The 21,612-nt window shown below is 49.7% G+C and overlaps 2 protein-coding genes across 2 annotated transcripts in view; one reads left to right on the forward strand and one right to left on the reverse strand.

Annotated features, from left to right (window-relative positions):
- The window catches only part of SCARB2 (scavenger receptor class B member 2), a 54,284-nt gene extending 50,249 nt beyond the window's left edge, over positions 1-4,035 (reverse strand). Inside the window, exon 1 of the mRNA XM_066574399.1 lies at positions 3,687-4,035. Within this exon, the coding sequence (XP_066430496.1) occupies positions 3,687-3,803 (117 nt within the window). The 5' untranslated portion in view covers positions 3,804-4,035. The remainder of the gene's footprint in view (positions 1-3,686) is intronic.
- A 3,981-nt stretch (positions 4,036-8,016) lies between these two features.
- Positions 8,017-21,612, forward strand: part of NUP54 (nucleoporin 54) — a 29,910-nt gene continuing 16,314 nt past the window's right edge. The window contains exons 1-2 of the mRNA XM_066574400.1: positions 8,017-8,174; positions 11,222-11,320. Coding sequence (XP_066430497.1) covers positions 8,036-8,174; positions 11,222-11,320 — 238 coding nt within the window. The 5' untranslated portion in view covers positions 8,017-8,035. The remainder of the gene's footprint in view (positions 8,175-11,221; positions 11,321-21,612) is intronic.

Genomic DNA, 21,612 nt, shown 5'->3' on the forward strand with positions numbered 1-21,612 from the left:
GGGCGGTCCTATCAGCGAATGTTAGTGCACACACTGTTACAGGAATGGAGGTCAGTCACTGATAGGAGTCCAGTGGGCGGTCCTATCAGCGATTGTTAGTGCACACACTGTTACAGGAATGGAGGCCAGTCACTGATAGGAGTCCAGTGGGCGGTCCTATTAGCGATTGTTAGTGCACACACAGTTACAGGAATGGAGGTCAGTCACTGATAGGAGTCCAGTGGGCGGTCCTATTAGCGATTGTTAGTGCACACACAGTTACAGGAATGGAGGTCAGTCACTGATAGGAGTCCAGTGGGCGGTCCTACCAGCGAATGTTAGTGCACACACTGTTACAGGAATGGAGGTCAGTCACTGATAGGAGTCCAGTGGGCGGTCCTATCAGCGATTGTTAGTGCACACACTGTTACAGGAATGGAGGTCAGTCACTGATAGGAGTCCAGTGGGCGGTCCTATCAGCGATTGTTAGTGCACACACTGTTACAGGAATGGAGGCCAGTCACTGATAGGAGTCCAGTGGGCGGTCCTATTAGCGATTGTTAGTGCACACACTGTTACAGGAATGGAGGTCAGTCACTGATAGGAGTCCAGTGGGCGGTCCTACCAGCGAATGTTAGTGCACACACTGTTACAGGAATGGAGGTCAGTCACTGATAGGAGTCCAGTGGGCGGTCCTACCAGCGAATGTTAGTGCACACACTGTTACAGGAATGGAGGTCAGTCACTGATAGGAGTCCAGTGGGCGGTCCTACCAGCGAATGTTAGTGCACACACTGTTACAGGAATGGAGGTCAGTCACTGATAGGAGTCCAGTGGGCGGTCCTACCAGCGAATGTTAGTGCACACACTGTTACAGGAATGGAGGTCAGTCACTGATAGGAGTCCAGTGGGCGGTCCTATCAGCGATTGTTAGTGCACACACTGTTACAGGAATGGAGGTCAGTCACTGATAGGAGTCCAGTGGGCGGTCCTATCAGCGATTGTTAGTGCCCACACTGTTACAGGAATGGAGGTCAGTCACTGATAGGACCGCCCACTGGACTCCTAAGCCCAGAAAAAGCAGCAGTATAAAAGTAGAAAATAAAGGTTTTACTAAATCTTTCCCCATAAAACTACATATCTGATTGGATCGTCCTGCTCTATAACATTTTGCCCATAGATTGCACAACACGACCAGGGTGACAGGTTCCCTTTAAAGCTTGACCACGCTGTCTAAAGTGCAAGCATCATAGTTTTATGGTGAAAGCAGGTATATAAATGAATAAAATGCAAGTTCTACTGAATCTTTCCCCTTTAGCTGAATGCTGGCTCCTAACTGCAAAAAAAAGACATTTGAGAACAGCTGTGTTTTGTAAATCAGTCAATTTGTATCATTTCACAAGTTATTCTAAAAGTATCACTTTGGAAGTTAAAGGTTTGTTCATGGCCCCTTTCACACGCTATTACATGAATATGGAGTGCGGTCACCACTTTCTGCAATCCAAAGACAATGGCACGAACACAGCTATAAACTGCCTAGCCAATAACGTGATGGAAGTGGAGGGGTATTGCCCAAAAAAACTCAAACCCACTGTATAATATAGCATGAAGGCTAAAGAATATCAACTTTTAGAACCATCCGCTAATAGATCCTAATGGCACTGTAGATTCTCACAGCCGGGAGAGGCGGAACGTGACATGCTCTGTGCAGGGAACAGCCAATACACTTTTGCAGGTGTTGCCTGCCCCCTCCTCTGTAACTCCACCTGTCTAACCCATGTCTCCACCCTTTCTTCCAGTGGAGACAAGATGCACCAGTACCGTTACCGGCTTAATTCCGCCTCCTGATCACATAGCGGTGACGTCATCACAGGTCCTTTATCCTTTTTCTGCACTGAATGATGAATTATGGAAAGACTACATCCACCACAAACCCCTGAGCCCTCAGTTGCTATGGATACAGCAGTACTCAGTCAACCAGTTTGTACCTGGTTGTCAGACAGCTGCACACCTGTGTAGAGACTCCAATAAATGACACCTCACAAATGTCCACATACATAGCTGGCGGTGCATATTGACCAACATCTGTGAAGCATAGTCCTTCACCACTATCTTCATATCTCCTGAATGTGATATCATGCCATCTCAAGTGCTAATACCGTCAACACCAGTCCAGCCTTCATCTAATCGTCAACCATTGTCCAGTGTTGGAACAAACAGTCGCTGTCTTACAAACATGTCACCACAGAGGGTTCAGCGCCGCCGTGAAGCTAATGCAGCTTACATGACACCGAGGCAAGCCGCGACGTCATCTCAGCCACCAGATGAGGTTTGTAAATCACTTGCCACTTATATTTGAAAGCTATGAGTGAACATGTCTCCTCAGCAAGCTGATGAAGTTCCTAAATCACATGCAGCTAACATGGAAAAACAAGGCAGCAGAGCTGCGAGCGCGCGACGTGCATGGCAGCAGAGCTGCGAGTGCGCGGCGTGCACGGCGGCAGAGCTGCGAGTGCGCGGCGGCAGAGCTGCGAGCGCGCGAAGTGCGCGGCGGCAGAGCTGCGAGCGCGACGTGCGCGGCGGCAGAGCTGCGAGCGCGCGACGTGCGCGGCAGCAGAGCTGCGAGCGCGCGACGTGCGCGGCAGCAGAGCTGCGAGAGCGCGACGTGCGCGGCAGCAGAGCTGCGAGAGCGCGACGTGCGCGGCAGCAGAGCTGCGAGAGCGCGACGTGCGCGGCAGCAGAGCTGCGAGTGCGCGACGTGCATGCAGCAGAGCTGCGAGAGCGCGACGTGCACGGCAGCAGAGCTGCTTGCACCAAAAATTGCCAAGTATGAGTGTTCAGCAATCTCCAGAGCGGTCACTGAAAAAAACAGCGCTTGTAACTGGGCTTTAATCCCGGCTGATGATAAAAACATGGCACAGGATAAAAGTTTCTGCTCCTGTAATCCAGCAGGTCGGGTACTAGGCTGTTAGTCACAGCTGAGGACCCGGAGGAGAAGGCAGAGCCAGTTTTCAACCACTTCTACTTTCTCTCAGACCACCTACACACTGCAGAGGCAGATTCTGCATCTGTCTCTGCTAGCAGCGGGGTCCGCGCGTACCTGAGCTGCCGCTGGAGAATCTGTACTGCGGACGTATCCAGCGACTCGCCTTCGCACATACGCAGTACAGAGTTTTTTTCTAAATCTTTTCCCCCGCGCCGTTCCTAGGCGACGATGCGGAATCCGCTACCTGTCCATAATGTTCGTTGCAGAGGGTCCACCGATCGGGCAGCTTCCATTGACTTCAATGGAAGCCGTCCGTGCAGAATCTGCACAAAAATGGAACATATATATAAGCATAAAAAAAGAACGCCCGTCCGCCGACGCCACGCAAAACCCTCGCCATATAATACGAGACTATGCAAATTCTACATCAAAGCGTCCAAAACAAAACAAGGACCCCGTAACTGTGCTTTATTATAATGTACTAATTTACAAAATAAACAACTAGAAACGTACAAAATCTCGTAAGACGGATATCCACGGCGGTGTTATTCAGCGCGGATTACCTGTGCGAAGCGCGGCCGCGTAAAACATGGTGAACGGCGCCCGAACAGAGATTCTACACTAGAAAATAGTGTATTAAAAGCACCAAATGGGTAAAATCCCTAAAAGGTGCCCAGCCCCCCCCGGCCCCGGAGGGGTTAAGCCGCCGCTCCCCACTGACCTTCTTCACCTGCCGCTCCACCGTGTCCATGAAGGTGTGCGCCACCAGCAGCACCACGCTGACGATGAGGAGCAGCAGGGACAGCGCGCCGCAGGTGTACATGCTCCAGCGGGCCATAGCCGCCTCCGTCCGGCAGGACCTCGTCACCGCCGAGCTCAGGGCGCTCCGGAGAAGGGCCACCTCAGCCGGTATAATATGGGCTTGTCAGGACGCCGTCCGGGAGGGGCTGCCGCTCAGCACTGGCGCTGCGCACTGGGCTCCCGGCGACGCCTCTGCTCTCCGCCCTGGGAGGGCGCGGGGCTCCTCATCCTGTCACACCGGCGCTTTCACTTTCCTCCCCGAGAGCTTCTCTCCCCCTCTCCCGGCGCAGGGCAATGACGACTGTCTGGGAAGCCGACTGCAGGGTACTGCCAGCTGCAGAACTGGGACTACTAGGGGCACCCATCTCAGTGCCAGCTGCAGAACAAGGGCAACTGGGCACTGAGGTGGTTTCAGGGGCACACAGCTCAGTGCCAGCTGCAGCACAGAGGCAATTAGGCACTGAGGTGGTCCCAGGGACACCCAGCTCAGTGCCAGTTACAGAACAGGAGCAACTGGGCAATGAGGAGGTCCTAGGGACACCCAGCTCAATGCCAGCTGCAGAACAAGGGCAACTGGGCACTGAGGTGGTTTCAGGGGCACACAGCTCAGTGCCAGTTACAGAACAGGAGCAACTGGGCAATGAGGAGGTCCCAGGGACACCCAGCTCAGTGCCAGTTACAGAACAGGAGCAACTGGGCAATGAGGAGGTCCTAGGGACACCCAGCTCAATGCCAGCTGCAGAACAAGGGCAACTGGGCACTGAGGTGGTTTCAGGGGCACACAGCTCAGTGCCAGTTACAGAACAGGAGCAACTGAGCAATGAGGAGGTCCCAGGGACACCCAGTTCAATGCCAGCCAGTGCCAATTGCATAACAGGAGCTACTGGGCACCAATGAGGTCCTAGGGACACCCAGCTCAGTGCCAGACAGTGCCAAATGCAAAGCAGGAGCTACTAGGCACTGATGAGGTCCCAGGGTCACCCAGCTCAATGCCAGCCAGTGCCAGCTGCAGAACAGGTATTACTGGGTACTGGGGAGGTCCCAGGAGCACCTAGCTCAGTGCCAACTACAGAACAGAGGCTACTAGGCACTGAGGAGGTCCCATGAGCACCCGGCTTGGTGCCAGCCAGTGCCAACTGCAGAACAGGGGCTACAGGGCACTAAGGAGGTCCCAGGGGCACCCAGCTCAATACCAACTGCAGAACAGGGGCTGCTAGACACTGAAGAGGTTCCAGAGGCACCCAGCTCAGTGCCAACTGCAGAGCAGGGACCACTAGCACTGAGAAGGTCCCTGGGGCACCTAGCTCAGTGCCAACTCGAAAGCAGTGGCCTCTAGGCACTGAGGAGGTCTCAGGGGCACCTAGATCAGTGCCAACTGCAGAGCAGTGGCCTCTAGGCACTGTGGAGGTCTCAGGGGCACCCAGCTCAGTGCCAGTCTAATGCCAGCCAGCAGTTGCTGCTTCACGCGCGATTGTGCATACCTCAGTGCAACTTTTGTGCTATGAACGGGGCGTATTTCAGGGTGGTTTTACATTGGCATTGGAGGTTCTGTGGCAGACTGCTCACAATACCGGAAGAAAAAACACTCTTCCGTCTTAAAGCCAGGCGGCTCGGCGGTAACCAAGCGGCTCGGCGGTAACCAAGCGGCTCGGCGCTGTTCAGTTCCCTCCTGAGACGGAGCTATTCGGCCACAGGGTTTCCCGTAAACTTGGGCGCAGGTGGGAAAACCAGCGAGCCTGCGCACACACGAATTTTCTGCATTGTGCATGCCCGCCGTGGCTCATGCACGGTGGTTTTTTTATATTTTTCTCTGTGTGTATCTTACGAGCGGTCGCATAGCGATGCCGCTGGTACCGGCGCCCCATACGCGGCAAAATACAGCATGAGGCGGTTCTTTTTCCTCCGCTCGCAGAATACGCTATTCGTGTGAGCGAAACAGGGATTTTTAGATGTTTTACAATGCCCGCGTTTTGTCGCGGATTCCGCAATTGGAATCCGCCCGTGTGAGACTGGCATTAGACTAGCCAAACACGGGTGAACGCGATATCGGGCCGAGAAACTGATACTGCGCTCGCCATTGTGTGTTTTTACACGGAAGCAAGCCTCCCGTCACTTGTGTGAAGTAGCGATCCTGCGGCGCGGCGTCGGAGGACCGGCAGGTGTTTCCCGTGGGAGACCTTGCATGGCATTCGCTTGCACCTCACACGCCGTGCGATGCCTTTTGCTGTCCCATTGAAAACGATGGTTGCTGTTTAGAGGGACGCGAATAGAGAGGACGTGCCGCCATTTTTCTTTATCATGTACTGTATATGATTCCACCCAAAGAATGGGGTTCAAATTAGCGGCAGTTTTGTGCCTATTGCAACCCCCTGATTCGTGCGACATTCCCGACCGGGTGAAGCCGCCCTTACTGTACTGTTTCTGCCCGCAGCACACAAACACACAAATTGTAAGGGTTAACAAGTCCTAGATGTGTTCTTTTTTTTGGCGCAATTCCGCAGTGTTTCACGTTTTTCCTTGCGTATTATGCGCACATTTGCGCACCTCACAATGACGTCTACGGGGATCTTTGGTGCACGATCATGCATAAAGATAGGAATGTGAAACGCCGAACGAGAAGCTCACAGTTTCCAATGATGATCTGCACGAGCGCTAACGAGCGGGTGATGACGTCACGGCTTGCTCTCTCTGGCAAACGGGAATCATTCGCTTCGAGTTCAGTGTAAAAGGGCCGGTACTCAGCAATAATGAAGCCATAGGATGCATTAAGGCTAAGCTCCCACGGACGAGCGCAATATCTGCCCGATAACGTGTTCGCCAACATGCAAAGTGCCCACAGACATGAGGTGTTTTTGTGTCCAAAATGTCTCAAGTCGTCATCCATGCCACGTGTTTCCCGGCCCCGTTTAAGCCTTTGCAATCCAATTTTGGATTCAGGGTTTCCTAGGGGGCTTTCTCTTTCTGCCATTATACAATGGCGCCATCTGCTGGCTAGAGCCAGTACTGCAGTATATGACATGCTCCCCCTCCTATATACAGTAAGAATACCCTGCCGGATGTCTTCCGACATCGGAGCTGTACAGCCTTCAATCAGAATGTCTTCAGATGTCAGACAGTGGATTGGAAAGGGTTAAAACAGTGGGCCAGGCGTTTTGAAGTAACGCCCAAAGATCGGATAAGCCATGATTTTTTTTTTTCCTGCACATTAAAAAAAAAAAAAAAAAAAAAAAAAAACGCTCATGTAAATGAACCCTACTCTTTTGAATGTGGTCATGTTTGCGCGTCTCTCAACGCACAAATCTCGTGCGGTTTTCTGATAACGCCCGCATGGCCCAAATTGACTCCTAATGATCCCCCTGGCCTCCATTACTGCACAATGTCCTTTATACACTAAAATAAAAAGATGTCCACGCCTACATGGCTCCTCCCACTCTCAACGTTCTGCGCCACCTGCGCTGCTCACCCAAGGACTGCTACCACCAGTGCTCACCTCACCACCACTGAGGCTATTATCACATGGGCAAGTGCAATATCACGCTCGCCCTGCGGATGCAAGATAGACCTTGCACCTGGCACATGATCGCTGCTGCCACCAGCCCTGCTGCAAACAATGGGCGCTGCGATGCCAGAGCATGCATGAGATAGAGCTTGCTGCGATTTGCAACTTCTTATTTATTTAGTTTCCCGCATCGCGGGAAAATTCCACAGCGGTATAATAGTCAGTAGCGCGGATTTGGGTGCAGACTTTGATGTGGCATTGGAAGTGGCAATGCGCCCGTAGTTGGTAGCTGCCCCAGCAATCTGATTATTTCCGTTATTCAGTCTCTTCTGAGCGCTGCTGATGACCGCAGATGTGCGACCGCCCAATATCCCGCGTACGGCAGCGTGACGCCCAGTTTCAGAATATAAAATACTTTTTCTAAAATACTTTTTCTAAAATACTTTTTTTTTTTTTCATTAAAAAATCAAGAAACTGCTCAGAAGTAGTTTTTCTTTAACAATCCACAAGTCTGCAGGCTGTCCCTGACTATCCAGGGCTGTTGGGTAGTGAAGGCAAACATTCCCTCCAGCTTCTGTACACAGATCTGTAAAAACGGTGCCTTATAGCAACAACCACAAGCGTTTAGTTTCATACATTCCCCCAGAAGTGACGCCAACCAATCACAGCAGCTGTCAACACGATCTGCCCATTTCCAAAATGGCGTTAAAGGCCGGTGACGTTATAAGAGAACGACTGGTGGGCACGTTTCCTGCGTGACCTACGTGCGCATGCGCATTGCACAACCAGCGTCTTGTTGCCTCGCGAAGCGCGTTTTTCACTATCTTGTCGCCTGTGAAGCGGTTGTGTGGCCCGCCAGCAATATGGCGTTCAGCTTCGGCAGCGCGACCGGGGCCACAGCCAGCCAGGGTAAGTGGGAGCCGGGAGTGTGTGACTTATGTACATGGTGTAGCAGAGAGGAGCTTGTCGTGACCGAGGACATGTGATCAGCAGGTGTTGTCGGTGAATTCCCGGCACATCCCTGTATGCGGAAGCCCGGCTCGTTCACATTGGCGTATTTGCGCGGCGTATGAAGTGCGCTGGTCTCTGCATGCGTAATACGCAGTGAAGTCAGCGTGTTCGTCACACGGGCGCATCTTTTCTGCGCATTGAAGTCAGCGGGGGCGCGCAGAATACGCAAGGAGGCGCCTGAAACGGTATGCATAATGTACCGCAACTAACGCGCCTCCGCAAAATGAGCGCTAAATACACCCGACCGTTCACTGACAGCAAGCGGAGGTCTTGAAAGCTAACAAAGATTGGCGCACAAAGTCCTTCAGGCGTGAGTTATGTCCCAGATTCTAGGGTGCGGCTTGCGCTTCGTATGTCGCCCGACGGCAGCGGACATCGCGTGATAGCGGCCAGAATAGGACGTTCTTCCGCATGGAGCGTCGGGCTGCGTGACGATTGGCGTTGACGATTCGGGTAATACGCCCGTGTGGGTGGGCACTAAGGCCGGCTTCACACGGGCGTAGCTGAGCGCTTACAATTCGCTGGTCGCTAACTTTTTCAACCAGCAGGAAAACCGTCACTAAATCGCTGAGGGTAAACGCTCCCCGCTAGCGAGAAGTCAGCGGTGATCTGCCTGTGTGAACGCTCCGCACGAGCGCCAACAGTCCAGCGGGGACCTCGGCACTTGCGCTGTCACTTAGACGACTGTCGTCACATGTAAGACCGGCCTAATGTCAGATTTACATCTGCTGGAAGCGGCCTTATTACCGTGTTTCCCTGAAAATAAGACCCTGTCATATTCATTTTTGCCCCCAAAGAAGTGCTAGGCCTTATTTTCAGGGGATGTCTTATAATTACCTAGCAGGCTCGGTCCGGGTCCTCCTGCTGCTCTCCAGAGCTCCGACACGCTGAGCCACGGCATTGCTTGGTCAATTCATGATACCCACCTCCACAACTTGATGTCTGTGATTGGCTGAGCATTGGACAAAGAACCAATCAGAGCCATCGTTCCCTGGAGGCCGGATTTATGAATCCCGTAACCAGGCAGTGATCTTCTGTGGGTGAGCGAGGCCTGCAGAATGCCCGGCGGAGCTCCGGAGAGCAGCGGGAGGACCCGAACCGTGTCTGAAAGGTAAGTATTCCTTTTTTGTTTCATGTAATGCAGCTGGGGCCTATTTTAGGGGTAGGGCTTATATTTCAAGCCTCACAGAAAAATCGGGGTAGGTCTTATTTTCAGGGAAGGTCTTATTTTTGGAGGAGCAGGGTAGATCTCCTTCGTTTTAATAGTGGTTCTTATATAGCTCCTGTTCCCTGTATTCAGCGCTGGGCTGTGACCCCGGCGGCAGGGATCCCTCCATCCCCCGCAGTGATGCGAGGCTGCCTTCACATGGTGTGGAGCATGATGACGCCCGTGTAAAGGAGCCCTCGGTGGCTTCACAGCTGCACTCAGCACTCCGGTTTCTTGTTCACTTCGGGGAGCAGAAAAAGAGGCTCCCGGGCCGAATGTCTCCGTCCTTTAGACGGACCTGAGGAGCAGCGGACGGACCCCGTGGACTGTTACAGCTTCTGTTCAGGTGGTTTACGGCGTCCAGCAGCTCTTTCTTTCTATTCCACATACAATGGTCGTCCAGGAACCGTTTAAAGGGGCGGGGGGGGGGGGTATAATGCCTTTAATTATCACTCTCTGACGTCCCCCCGATCCGATAGTTCCTAGTTCTGTTTCTGGCCGTCCGAGATTGCCAACACAATCTTCAGACTACCCAATCCCCACAGTACATTGGTCGTGTTAGACTACTAATGTACAGTATACCTGCGCTCTGATTGGCCAGAGCTGCTTATGTGATCCGTGCTGGCCAATCAAAGAACAGTGCAATAAGGCCCGTTTAGACGCAACAATTCTCGCTCAAAGCAGTCTTTTGAGCGATAACCGTTATGTCTAAACAGTTTCCGTGCACGGGGTCGTTCCTTGCTCACTTCTAGTTTTCTGCAATTGAGCGATGAACTCTTATCAGCGGTGCAGGCTGTTGTCACAGTCGGCAGCGCAGATAAGATTCTTTCAGCTCGTGTCCCGCTGGTAGTTCACAGCGGGACGTGAGCTGTAAGCGCGGAGAACAATGCAGCTGTTTGCATATGCAAAACAGCTGTATTGTTCGCCGAGCGATAGCAGTGGTATCCGCTCTGCCTGAATAGCTCTTAAGTAGCTACTATAGACTATGCAAAGGCAATCGCTCAAAACCGTCACTCAAACTTGTTTGAGCAATCATCTGCCAGTGTAAATGGGGTGTTAGGCCATCTTGGACGGCAGAAAACAGGACTGGGAAGCCGTGGGGCGGCAGTGATGTACCCCCCGACCCCTGCTGCTCTGGGACAGAATTTTATCCCTAAACTGGAGTCACTTTAACTATCATGTATTGCAGAATAAAGGGAAGGGGGATAAGCAGTATTTGTGTCCGGCAGTGTTGTATCTCTTAGGGCTTGATGAGCTCCGTCGTCACAGATGTTGAAAGTGGCCACCGCCGACCTCCAAGCACTCCCGGACCCACAGCAAGGACAGCCTTACTGTTGGGGTGCATTCACATGGGGCGAGTTGTGTGCTGCGGAAGAGGCCGCACATCTGCCTGATCTGTTCTCATGCGAGAGAAGAATCGCCCACACCAGCAGACCGATGGAAGGTAGCGGCTTCTTTTTTCGTGCGTGTTTTGTACGTATCGCGACTTTTTTTCGCCCACTTGAATGCAACACTAGGCAGTTTCGATAAAGGAGCCCCAACTAACTACACATCAGCAGGTGCTGCCCCCTGATGGAGAGGACACCCATGGCACGCGTGTCATTGACAAACAGTAGATTCCTGAAACCGACCGTTCCATATTAGACTTTTTTTTTTTTCCTTTTTTCTCTGATTTGACCTTTTATATGACTTGTTTGTGTACAGAAATGATTAATTTCCCATCGTTCCATCCCAACAGGCACCACCGGGTTCTCCCTGGGAAACTTCACTCCGAAGACAACATCGGGCTTCGGCTTTGGTACAGCCACTACCACAGCGTCAACCACAGGATTTGGCGGTAATGCAGTGTATTATGATCACGCATCCTTTTGTGTTCGTCTAACGCACGTCTCTAACATCGGTGAGGTCGCTCCATGTGATATTCAGGCCTTACTGATGATGATGATGACGGCCAGTTGATAAGACTGAGCTAGTCATCTGTTTCCTTTCATCCATGTTAGTGCATGCCTCCGGAGGGTTAACACGCTTATTAACCCACTGAGGTCATGTCTATTTCCACAATATGTTACGATGGAGCTTTCAGTTACTTTGCCCAATAAGATCCATCTCGAAGGCTTCCTACTTTCCGAGAGAGGTAGACGGATAACATCGCACGCCTACAGATGCGGTAAGACTGTGGAAGACGAGGATCCTCTAATGCCGAGCCTCGCTGTAAGATGACTGTTGTGCATGTCGCTCTCTCACATATCTGTACATTTTTACTTCTCTCTTCTCTTCTAAACTTGTTTTTTTTTAATTCCTGCCACTTTTCTTCATGCTTCCCACTCGTCAGGATTTGGAGGGCTTGAGCCAGCGAACTCCAACACCACTGGGTTTAACTTTGGTGGGTTCGGACTAGCTGCTAACCCTACATTAAACTTTAACATTGGGAATCTCAGTGTTTCCTCTGCTCCAGCTCCACCCTTCAATTTTGGTAACAGCCTGGCAAGTGCAGGTAGAGAATACCGGATGTATGTGATGTTTGTCATTATCTAATCTAATGCAGTGATCCAAGAACTAGCAGGAAGGTAACGCACAAAAGAGTTAAGGCTTTATATAGAATTTTGGTGGTTCTTGCAGATACACTTGCTATCTGCTTTACCAGACTGGACATTTTTAGGGACTGTTGCCGTTACATTGATGCGTCCTGTTCACGAACGCAAATGCACTGCCGGTATGTGCAGAAGGAATGGCAAATACAACGTCAGGCGTTCACCTGCAGGAAAAGGGTAGAATGATGGGCATCTCATTGGTTGCTATAGGTAAACTCTCCAGTTTTGCTTTTCCCCTATGGACTTCTTCATACGAGCAATATTTTCGTGCGAGTTTTATGCGATGCGCACAAAACTCGCACGGTAATCAAATCTAGGTGGGAAAAAAAAATCGTAGCATGTTCTATCTCATCCGTGGTTTTCAATGCGACCTTAAGACACGGCATGACACTTGCATGCTGTGCTATGCAATGTTTCCCACTGAAGTTAATGGGAAACCCTTGCGAGCTATCCTAACACATGCATGAGGATTAACCCTTTCCAATCCAATTTGTATTCTGGTTTTCCTAGGGGGCTTACTCTTTTTCTGCCGTTATACAACAGCGCTATCTGCTGGCTAAAGCCAGTACTGCATGAGCTGATACGTTGGATAGGCTCCGACAGCAGAGAGGCTGGCAATATACAGTAAGAGAACCCAGACGGACGTCTTCCAACATCGGAGCTGTACAGCTTTAAATCACAATGTCTTCAGAGGTCAGACAGTGGATTGGAAAGGGTTCAATCAAAAACTCTTTGCATCGCCATGAAAAAGGCGGGTAGGCAAGCACAATATTAGGCTCTTGGCCTGCTATCGCACACACCCGTGTGAGTGTAGCCTCAGGCCTCATATCCATGTGTGTTTTTTATACATGCGATGCACAGTCGCATGACACGTGGTGGAGTCAATGAGGGTAAGTGGACTTATATTGACCCATGCGCGTGAGCCGTATACTTTAGTATGGGCAGCGTATACAACGCTTTGCGTACGCAGTACATTGTGTATGAATGGCGAATCATATGCAGCCCTGCTATGAAACGGAGTGGGCAAAAACATGGTCACACTGCGGATGACTGCATGAGATGCACGGTCCTACACAGCACACTCGCTGCCCATAGCGGTCTCTGCACGCTCATTTTACTAATACCCCCCTGAATATGAACCATTGGCTTTGTAAACTTTTGTTGCATAACTTTTTGGGGTTTGTTTCTATTGATTTGTATGAATGCTAATATTGCCCAGCCACACAACGCACCCATTTTTATTTTTATTTTTTTTGGTCTACACCTGCATTCACAAGTCGCAGTGGAACTATAGCAGCGATTGAACATGCCAAATTCGACATCCCAGCATGTCCCGTGTGTCATGGTTTTCCCTTCAGTGACGATAAGGGCTTATTCAGACGACCGTATATCGGCTGGATTTTCACGCCGGCTGATATACGGCGTCCCTCTCTGCAGGGGGAGGAGGCTGGGAGCGGTGCCCTGAGCTCCCCCCTGCCCCCTTTCCGCCCCTCCGCACTATTTGCAATGGGGGGGGAGCCAATTCCTGGGACTTAGCCCCGCCCCCATCCTGCCTCCTCTCATTGCAATTAGTGCAGAGGGGAGGAGAGGGGGCGGGAGCTCGGTGCACTGCTCCTGGTTTTTCCAGCTTCCTCCCGCTGCAGAGAGGGACGCCGTATATCGGCCGACGTTAATACCTGGCTGATATACAGTCGTCTGAATAAGCCCTAAGGGTAATTATGGGGCGTTTAAAACTACACTTTAAAACTCCAATCTCCGAACCACAAAGAGGTCTTAGACAAAAGAAACTTCCTTCAACTGCTTCAAGGTTATGATCTCTAGTTCAATATTAGCAGGCACTTTTACACACAATTATCGCTCAAAATTCACTCAAAAGCCATCTTGTAAGCAGTTGCCGTTGTGTGTAAATGTGCGCCCATCGTGCACTTTTCGTCTATCGCTGAGTTCAGCTCGGCTTAAAATCCATCATCACTGATGAGAGGGACCGCATGCTGAGTTCTTCGCGGGCAGCGCTGATAACATCCTTTAACAGCTGCTGTCCTGCTGGAGAACAATAACTATGTATTTAGAGAACAGACCACCCGCTGTTCTCTAAATACACACAAATGAAGCTAGTTGGCTACTGATGGGCTGATTAACTCATTAGTAGCTAATGCAAATTGATCGCTCAAAACTGTCAGTTTCTGACGAGTTTTGAGCGATCATCTGTGTGTAAATGGGGCTTTAGTGTGTTCCTTCTTAATCCGTGAACGTTCTGAACATTTTTTAACTTTTATTATTGATATGTTTATATATCAGTCAGCGTTGGGCACACTGCCAATCTGACCTTTTAATTGAGTGTCCATTGCTTAAAGGGGTTTTCCGGGGAAAATACCTATCTTCAGGATGGGTCATCAATAGTATTTTTCTCAGAAAATCCCTTTAACCCCTTGAGTGGCGGGTTTCCTACCACCCTATCGTGCCCACCAGGGCGGGTTTTTTAAAATGGTCTAATCATTGAATTTCAACTAATTTTGCAGTTGCGTCTCAAGAGCCATAACTTTTTCATTTTTCCATTGACATGGCCATATAAGGGCTGTTTTTTGCGGGACAAGTTGTGATATTTCTTTTTTAAACAGGGGGAGGAAAAAAAGAAATGCGGGAAAAAAGAAAAAAAAGGGGCCATGTCATTAAGGGGTTAAATAATGTATTAACTTCCTTCTCTGGGTCATTACGACGCATGGATACCACACGTGTGATTGTATTTTTGATTTTTTTTTTACAAAGTAAAGGGAGACAAGTGTTTTTATTTTTTTTTTCTATAATTTGTTAACTTTTTTTTTTTTAACTTTTTATTTATTTTTTTATTTTTTGTCCCTTTAGGGGACTTCCACAGGGACCCATCAGGACCCCCTGATCACATTCCGGGGGTCCGATGGTGACAGCCCTTTACATGCTGCAGTCACATAGACTGCAGCATGTAAAGGGTTAACACAGCAGAGATCGGAGGTTTTCTCTGATCTCTGCTGTAAGAGCTGGTGCCTGGCTATCCTCTGACAGCCAAGCACCAGCTCTCCCTGCCACAGAGACCATCGGCTTGCTTCTGACAAGCCGATGCTCTCTATGGCAACCTGTAAACAAAGCAGGAGATTGCCGGCATATCGGCAATATCTTCTGCTGGTTTTTCAAAGCCCTTGCTTTGTTCTCTGTGGGACTGTGCAGGCAGAGCACACTGTCACAGCTTGTGGCATTGTGCTCTGCAGCTCCCATAGTGATACATAGCCCGGAAATCTTCCGGGCTATGTCGCTATGAGCAGTGGAGCTCGTCCCGGAAAATTTCCGGGCGTGCCATTCAAGGGGTTAAATGAAGTTCTCTGTAAAATGGACTAACCTATTCTAATAGACTTTCTAACCCTCTGGGCATTTTTTTGAGATTATCCAGTGCCCTTACATGCGGTCCGGCCCGGTATTGGGAGAGACTCCAGGTTAAACTGTTCTAATAGGATATACCAGGAATCCCTAACGAACTAGTGTTTTCCCAGGTTACGTTGGCCCTTGGCTCAAGACCAAAGTTTCCATGAGCCGAGGGCAGAAGGAGCGCGGGCAAATCTGCCTTTGTTTTCACCACGATGACGTTTATGCTGAACCCTCAGTGCCGGTTTAGTGCCCCGTTCAGACTGCCCCATTATCGTGAGACTCATGCCGTTCTCGCCGACTTCTCATTCAGTGTTTCACATTCCTGTGGGTGAATGAGCCGGCGCTGATTTTTATGCCAGCCACCAACTGAACGACACATGAGAACCTCACGATTCTCGTTGGCCGCCGGTTCGCGTTTAACCCGAACGAGTATCATTTACTTCCATTCGCTGGAACGACTCTGTAAACGATCTGCATAAACGCAACTTCACTCTTACGACTGCTTTTAGTCACGTTTTTAGAATAAGGGACTATGCAAGGGCTGGTTTGTGGCTCGGCGGAGGAGGACTACATATTTACAAGTGTTTGACTCTTCCCTGGGCTGCGATCTGTAACCGTCTGCTGAGCGAAGACATTAGTGATACTCTGAACGGTCTGTTGGCGCTATTTAAAGGGGTTGCCTGGGAGTTTAGGGATTTCCACTGGCTGCAGGGAAAGTTCTAACATTGAGAAGGTGGGGGGGGGGGAGTTCAGTAAGGAGGTGTTCACCCAATATGTAACACACTGTGGGACTTTCAGGGGTTCCGTCACAGTGATGGAACGCCCAACGGAGCCATTCACTTGTATTGTGATGTGAACGCCATTCCGGTGTCCGTTGTTATAAGAGATCCATTTTATTTGGAGTATTGAATAGCGTAGTCGACTCCCGTTATTCTATACTCAAAATGAAATAGACCCCAAAGGGGTGTCCGTCTCACAATACAAGTGGTTTCGTTCGTTTCCGTTCGGTGGTTCCGTCAGTGCTGTTTTCAGCTGCCGTGACGGAGCCCTCCGATGGATCGCACAGCGTGTGAAATGCTCTGAACGCCCCCCTGCTGCTCCAGGTGGGATTTCTCTAGTAGTCTGGCCTTTATTTTTCTAGATCTGCGCCGTCCATTCCCATGACCACGGCAGCCAATCGCTGGCATCAGTAGTCCCATACCTTACATGGTAGCATCACTGTTGAGGCCACTGACTGGCTGCAGCAACCATATGAATGTATGGCGCATCCTCATGACGGGTCACCAGTAGTTGGCAGCTTGGGATCCCGGACGATCAGCTGATTGGGCGCCTGTTGTTTATGTAAACTGGGTACAAAGCGGAAGCAGATAGTTCCAACTCCTGTTTAGTAAATTACCAGCACCGGCCACTACATGTGGGTCGACGTGATCCGCTCCCACTCCATACACTGACAGCGGGTGTCCGATCACCGGGGGTCCTGAGCGGTGGACCGTAGCCCATTAACTACTACCCTGAGGATACATCACCAATGGTATTTGCCTGGAAAACCCCTTTAATTTGAATTCATTTTTTTTTAAATGAGTGAAATGGAATCTAGATGACATTTTGCTTACATGTTGCCACTATTCTTGGACCACTGCATTTTATCACACACATTCCACCCTTTGCCATCTGAGTTTTGTTGGAAGTTCGTGTCCCCCTGTAACTTCACAGTGCAGTAGTAAGATTGTAGTGCCGCCGCTTCCACCTTACGATGTAGATGGTGACATTACTTGTTTGTTCTTCACTCATGTCTATTCAATGTCAGGCACTCAGTGTTCTTGGGTTGGTACGGTTCTCACCTAAGTGTCAAAATATGAAGTTGGTCTTGATGGTCAGATGATATTATTTATTTTATTTTTGGGGGGGATCAGACTGTTTATGGTAATGAGTGGGATGTGTAAAATAACGCGCTTGTCTTACATCACTACAGCACTTCCATGGGCCATGCCATCGCATGTTCGGTACAATGTAAAAGTTTTACTTCCTTTCGTACATTCGTGTGTTTGATCTCCAGATTACATGCCGATTGACGTCTTTTATTGAATATTCTTTTTCCACCATCATTTCCCTCTAAAATGATAACATACTCTTGCTCAAGCGATTTCCCACTTAAGGCCGCCTGCAGACGGGCGGGTCAGATCCGGCAGCGAGAATTCTCGCCGCGGGACCCGACCCGAGCGCCTGCAGAGAGCAGCGCGTACTCACCCGGGCCCCCACGGCCCCAGCTCTTTTATATGCCGGCTGCCGGGCATATATGCTGACCGGAGCTGGCGGTGAGTGAGTGGCGTTTCTGTGCGCGGCTCTATGAGCATGTCACGTGAGATTTCGTGCGGCCTTCTGCATAGGATTGTGTTTGTTAAAGGAATCCTATGCAGGCTTCCAGCGGGCCGTCTGTAGGTGGGCTAAGAGTACAGTATCGTGGCAGGGTTCCAATGAGAGATATATCTAATATCTTGTCCTTTACTAGAAATAAATGTTAGGGCCGTGTGCACATGGGAAATCACCATTGCGGAAATGGACCTGCTGTGCGGAATTTCATATCCGCAGTACATTTCAGAATCAGCCTTGCGGTGTGGATTCAATCTCTTTAAATGAGGTTGTGCATTTCCTCGCCCAATTCTGCGTCCAAACCTGCACCGACCCGTACAGACTTTCTGCTGCAGAATGTTCACTATGGACGCTTTACAGCAAATTCTGCCCTGTGTGGACATCATCTAAGGGCATCTTCAGGGCTTAGTCACACGGGCGTTTATTGCCGCGATTTGCGCATGCGCATGCGTCCGGCGATTTTATAAAACCATTGCTTTGCAATGGTATCGGACACATGAGCGCTTTTTATGCGCTCGTCCGATAAATTAGAGAACAGAAATCGCAGATCGCACCTATCTGCGATCTGCGATTCCTGTTCTCTTCTCTATATGCGCTCAACGGGGCCGGCGGCAGCAGCGCCGACCCCATTGAGAACATACAGAAGACAAATCATTCTTCTCTGCCACAGCTGTAACAGCTGTGGCAGAGAAGAACAATGTTTGCCCATTAAATTCAATGGAGCGGCAATACAGCCGACTCCATTGAAAGCAATGGGCTGCCGGCGTGCGCGGGATGAATTGTCGGGAAGGGGTTAAATATATAACCCCTTACCTGCAATGCATCCTTAAATGTGAAAAAATAAAAAAAAAGGATGTACTCACCTGCTCCCGGCAGCTGGAGATCCCGGCGGCCCGGCCTGCAGTGGGTGTGAAGGAGGTGTGACTCAGGCTTGCCCCTGATTGGCTCAGCCTGAGCCAATCCGAGGCTGATCTCAGTCACACCCATTCATGAATGGGTGTGACTGAGACTTGCTTCTGATTGGCTCAGCGCTGAGCCAATCAGGGGCAAGTCTGAGTCACACCTCCTTCACACCCACTGCAGGCCGGGCCGCCGGGATCTCCAGCTGCCGGGAGCAGGTGAGTACATCCTTTTTTTTTATTTTTTCACATTTAAGGATGCATTGCAGGTAAGGGGTTATATATTTAACCCCTTCCCGACAATTCATCCCACACTCGCCCGCAGCGCTTGCATTCAATGGAGCCGCTGTATTGCCGGCTCCATTGAATGCAATGCGCTGGACAGCTCCGGCCCGTTTCTAATGAAACGCGGCTAGGAGCAGATTTTCGGGCGATTTTTGGGCCGATTTTTCGGCGCCGGTCACGCGATTTGCGCATGCGCATCCGTCATGCGATGCGCAAATCGCGTGAAAAAACGCCCGTGTGACTAAGGCCTCACGCAGCATATTGCAGAAGCAAAGTATGCATGTGCAATACACAGTGAATAGAACCGATTGAAATGCGCGCGGATTATGTTCTCTCAGAACAAAAAAGTATATGCAGCATTTTCTATTTTCATGCATACTCTGCACATATTAAATTTAACGGCCATTGAAATCAATGGGAGCGTGCCTGCGTGTTTTGGGGGTGGGGGGTGGAAGTGCAAATACGCAGGCCACGTGCTTAAAATACACACGGGCATGCAAAAATGCAACACCCATTGCGAATATACGTTTACGCCTGTGTGAAGCTAGCCTTGGTGTCGGTGCAAGGACCACCGAAACCAATAGATCACGTTGCTCATTGTCATTATAGCTATATTGAGCATTAAATGGTGCCATTAAAAACGCAGCTCGACCATCAAGCAGAAAAAAAAGTAATCTGGTCAGTGGAAGAGTAAATGTGGCTCTTGGAAAGCAAAAATGAAAAACCAACAACTCCTTGCCCCACCAAGGGGTTAAACAGCAAGGCAACATGAAAAGCAGGACAGAGATAAAGCATGCAGATGGTAGACTACCGCTGATTGTCCATGTGGCCAGTCAACTCATCAACTACCTGTTAGACGCGCCCAGCTCCCCCCATGACGGTTTTATATACATATGGAGACGTATAAGGATGTTGTCACCTTTAGAGGGTCGGTCTGACAGCTCTCTGAGTAAACTGGGGGCTGCTTCATCGTCTGCTGGTCGGACAATGGGGTCCGCCAGGGTGGCTAGAGGCACAGGTCATGGCCATAGTCAACACCGTGCTGCTGCATACTTTACCTTCTGATGTTTGGCATCTTGCTTTGCTGTGAATCCCGCTAACTGTACTTTTTCTTGGTTTTCTTGAGTTTCACAAAGTTTCTCATTTATTTCATAGAATGGCGCCCAATAGGTAGCGGCTGAAGAGGGGCGACTCTCATACATACCACCCATACTCCGCCTCTGTGTGCTGATTGAAGGTCTGGTGGTAGTGGGGAGCAGTGACCATATTGTGGGGGGGACGTTTAGGGGTAACCTGCCAAATGGTGGTCTTTTTGGATGAATACAATGGGTTTGTTTGTTCCAGTTACTGGGGGAGTCCAGCTTAGAGACTAATTAATATAAGACACTGTCTTATTTTCAGGGAAACACGGTATTAAAGTCTTTCCAGCGTTCACCACATGGTATAAAGTATCAGCTTTTATTCTAGAGAAATAGAGAGAAATTCAGGGTGGAACTTTCTTGCGGGGGGGGGGGGGGGGTTGGTGAACGCCAAGTCCCCTACGTGTACCCCTTTTTCCAGGACCACTTGCCAGTAACTGTAAAAAGATCCTTCGCGCCACTGACCATACATTGGAACCGTCAAACAGCCTTCTTATTGGTGAAAGTGATGTAAAGCCTTCATCGCTCTTAGGAGACATTGGGACTATGCTTGAGAAAAGAGGTCCTCTTGTCCTCTCTGAAACGTTCCATGTTTCAGATCATGGTCACCAATAAACTGTCTCTTTGATATTTTCTGTGTCTGGTTGCTGGCTTGGAGGATCCTTGTACGGTTATTGGCAAGTGGGCCTTGAAAAAAGGGAAGTAGATGACTTGGCGTTCACTATTTCCCCCGCCGAGCCCTGGGATTTTGCCTATTGCCACAATACCGGTTGGGGACAGATGTCCTGATTGGACGGAGGGTGTTTGAGGCGTTCACACGGTTGTAGATTATTGGAGTCTACATCGGCCCGCTTGGTGCAGCGCTGCGTTTTTCGTGACCCTACTGACACACCAAGGTGGATCACGGTTAGGTCCTGTACGCTTTTTCCTTTTACTTCTATCAGGGCAGTGTTTGGGTTTTTTTTGTTTTTTTTTAACTTTATTTTCGGGTCATTTTGATTACAAAACCCTATTTATGTAGGTTCCATGTTTTACATAAGATTATATTTATTAACAAAGTTTTTGGCTTTTTTTCTTGTCACAATCCCAAGGCTTAGGATTTCTAGTTTTCCTTCCTATATGATGGACTGTTTTAGTGTGGAACCTTGTAGTGTTTATTTTTATCGTTGGTACAACTTTCAGCACTTTTTTAGTATTTTTTTATTTTGTTTTTCTGGAATTTACTTTATAACTAGTGTAATAATGACCGGTTCCCTTTAACATATTAGGCCAAGCACTCGGCTCCATACCCTGGTCAACTCAAGGGTAAGACTACCAAGTATGTAGCACATCACCTATGGAGGAGCATCTTCACAGGTATACGGCTGTATCATTTTCTGTTTCTATAAGGGCTCCTGCACACTTTTTTTTTCACACGGTATCGCTGTAGTTTTTTCACGCGATTGTCAA

The sequence above is a fragment of the Eleutherodactylus coqui genome, chromosome 7 (genome assembly GCF_035609145.1).
Source record: "Eleutherodactylus coqui strain aEleCoq1 chromosome 7, aEleCoq1.hap1, whole genome shotgun sequence".
Lineage (NCBI taxonomy): Eukaryota > Metazoa > Chordata > Amphibia > Anura > Eleutherodactylidae > Eleutherodactylus > Eleutherodactylus coqui.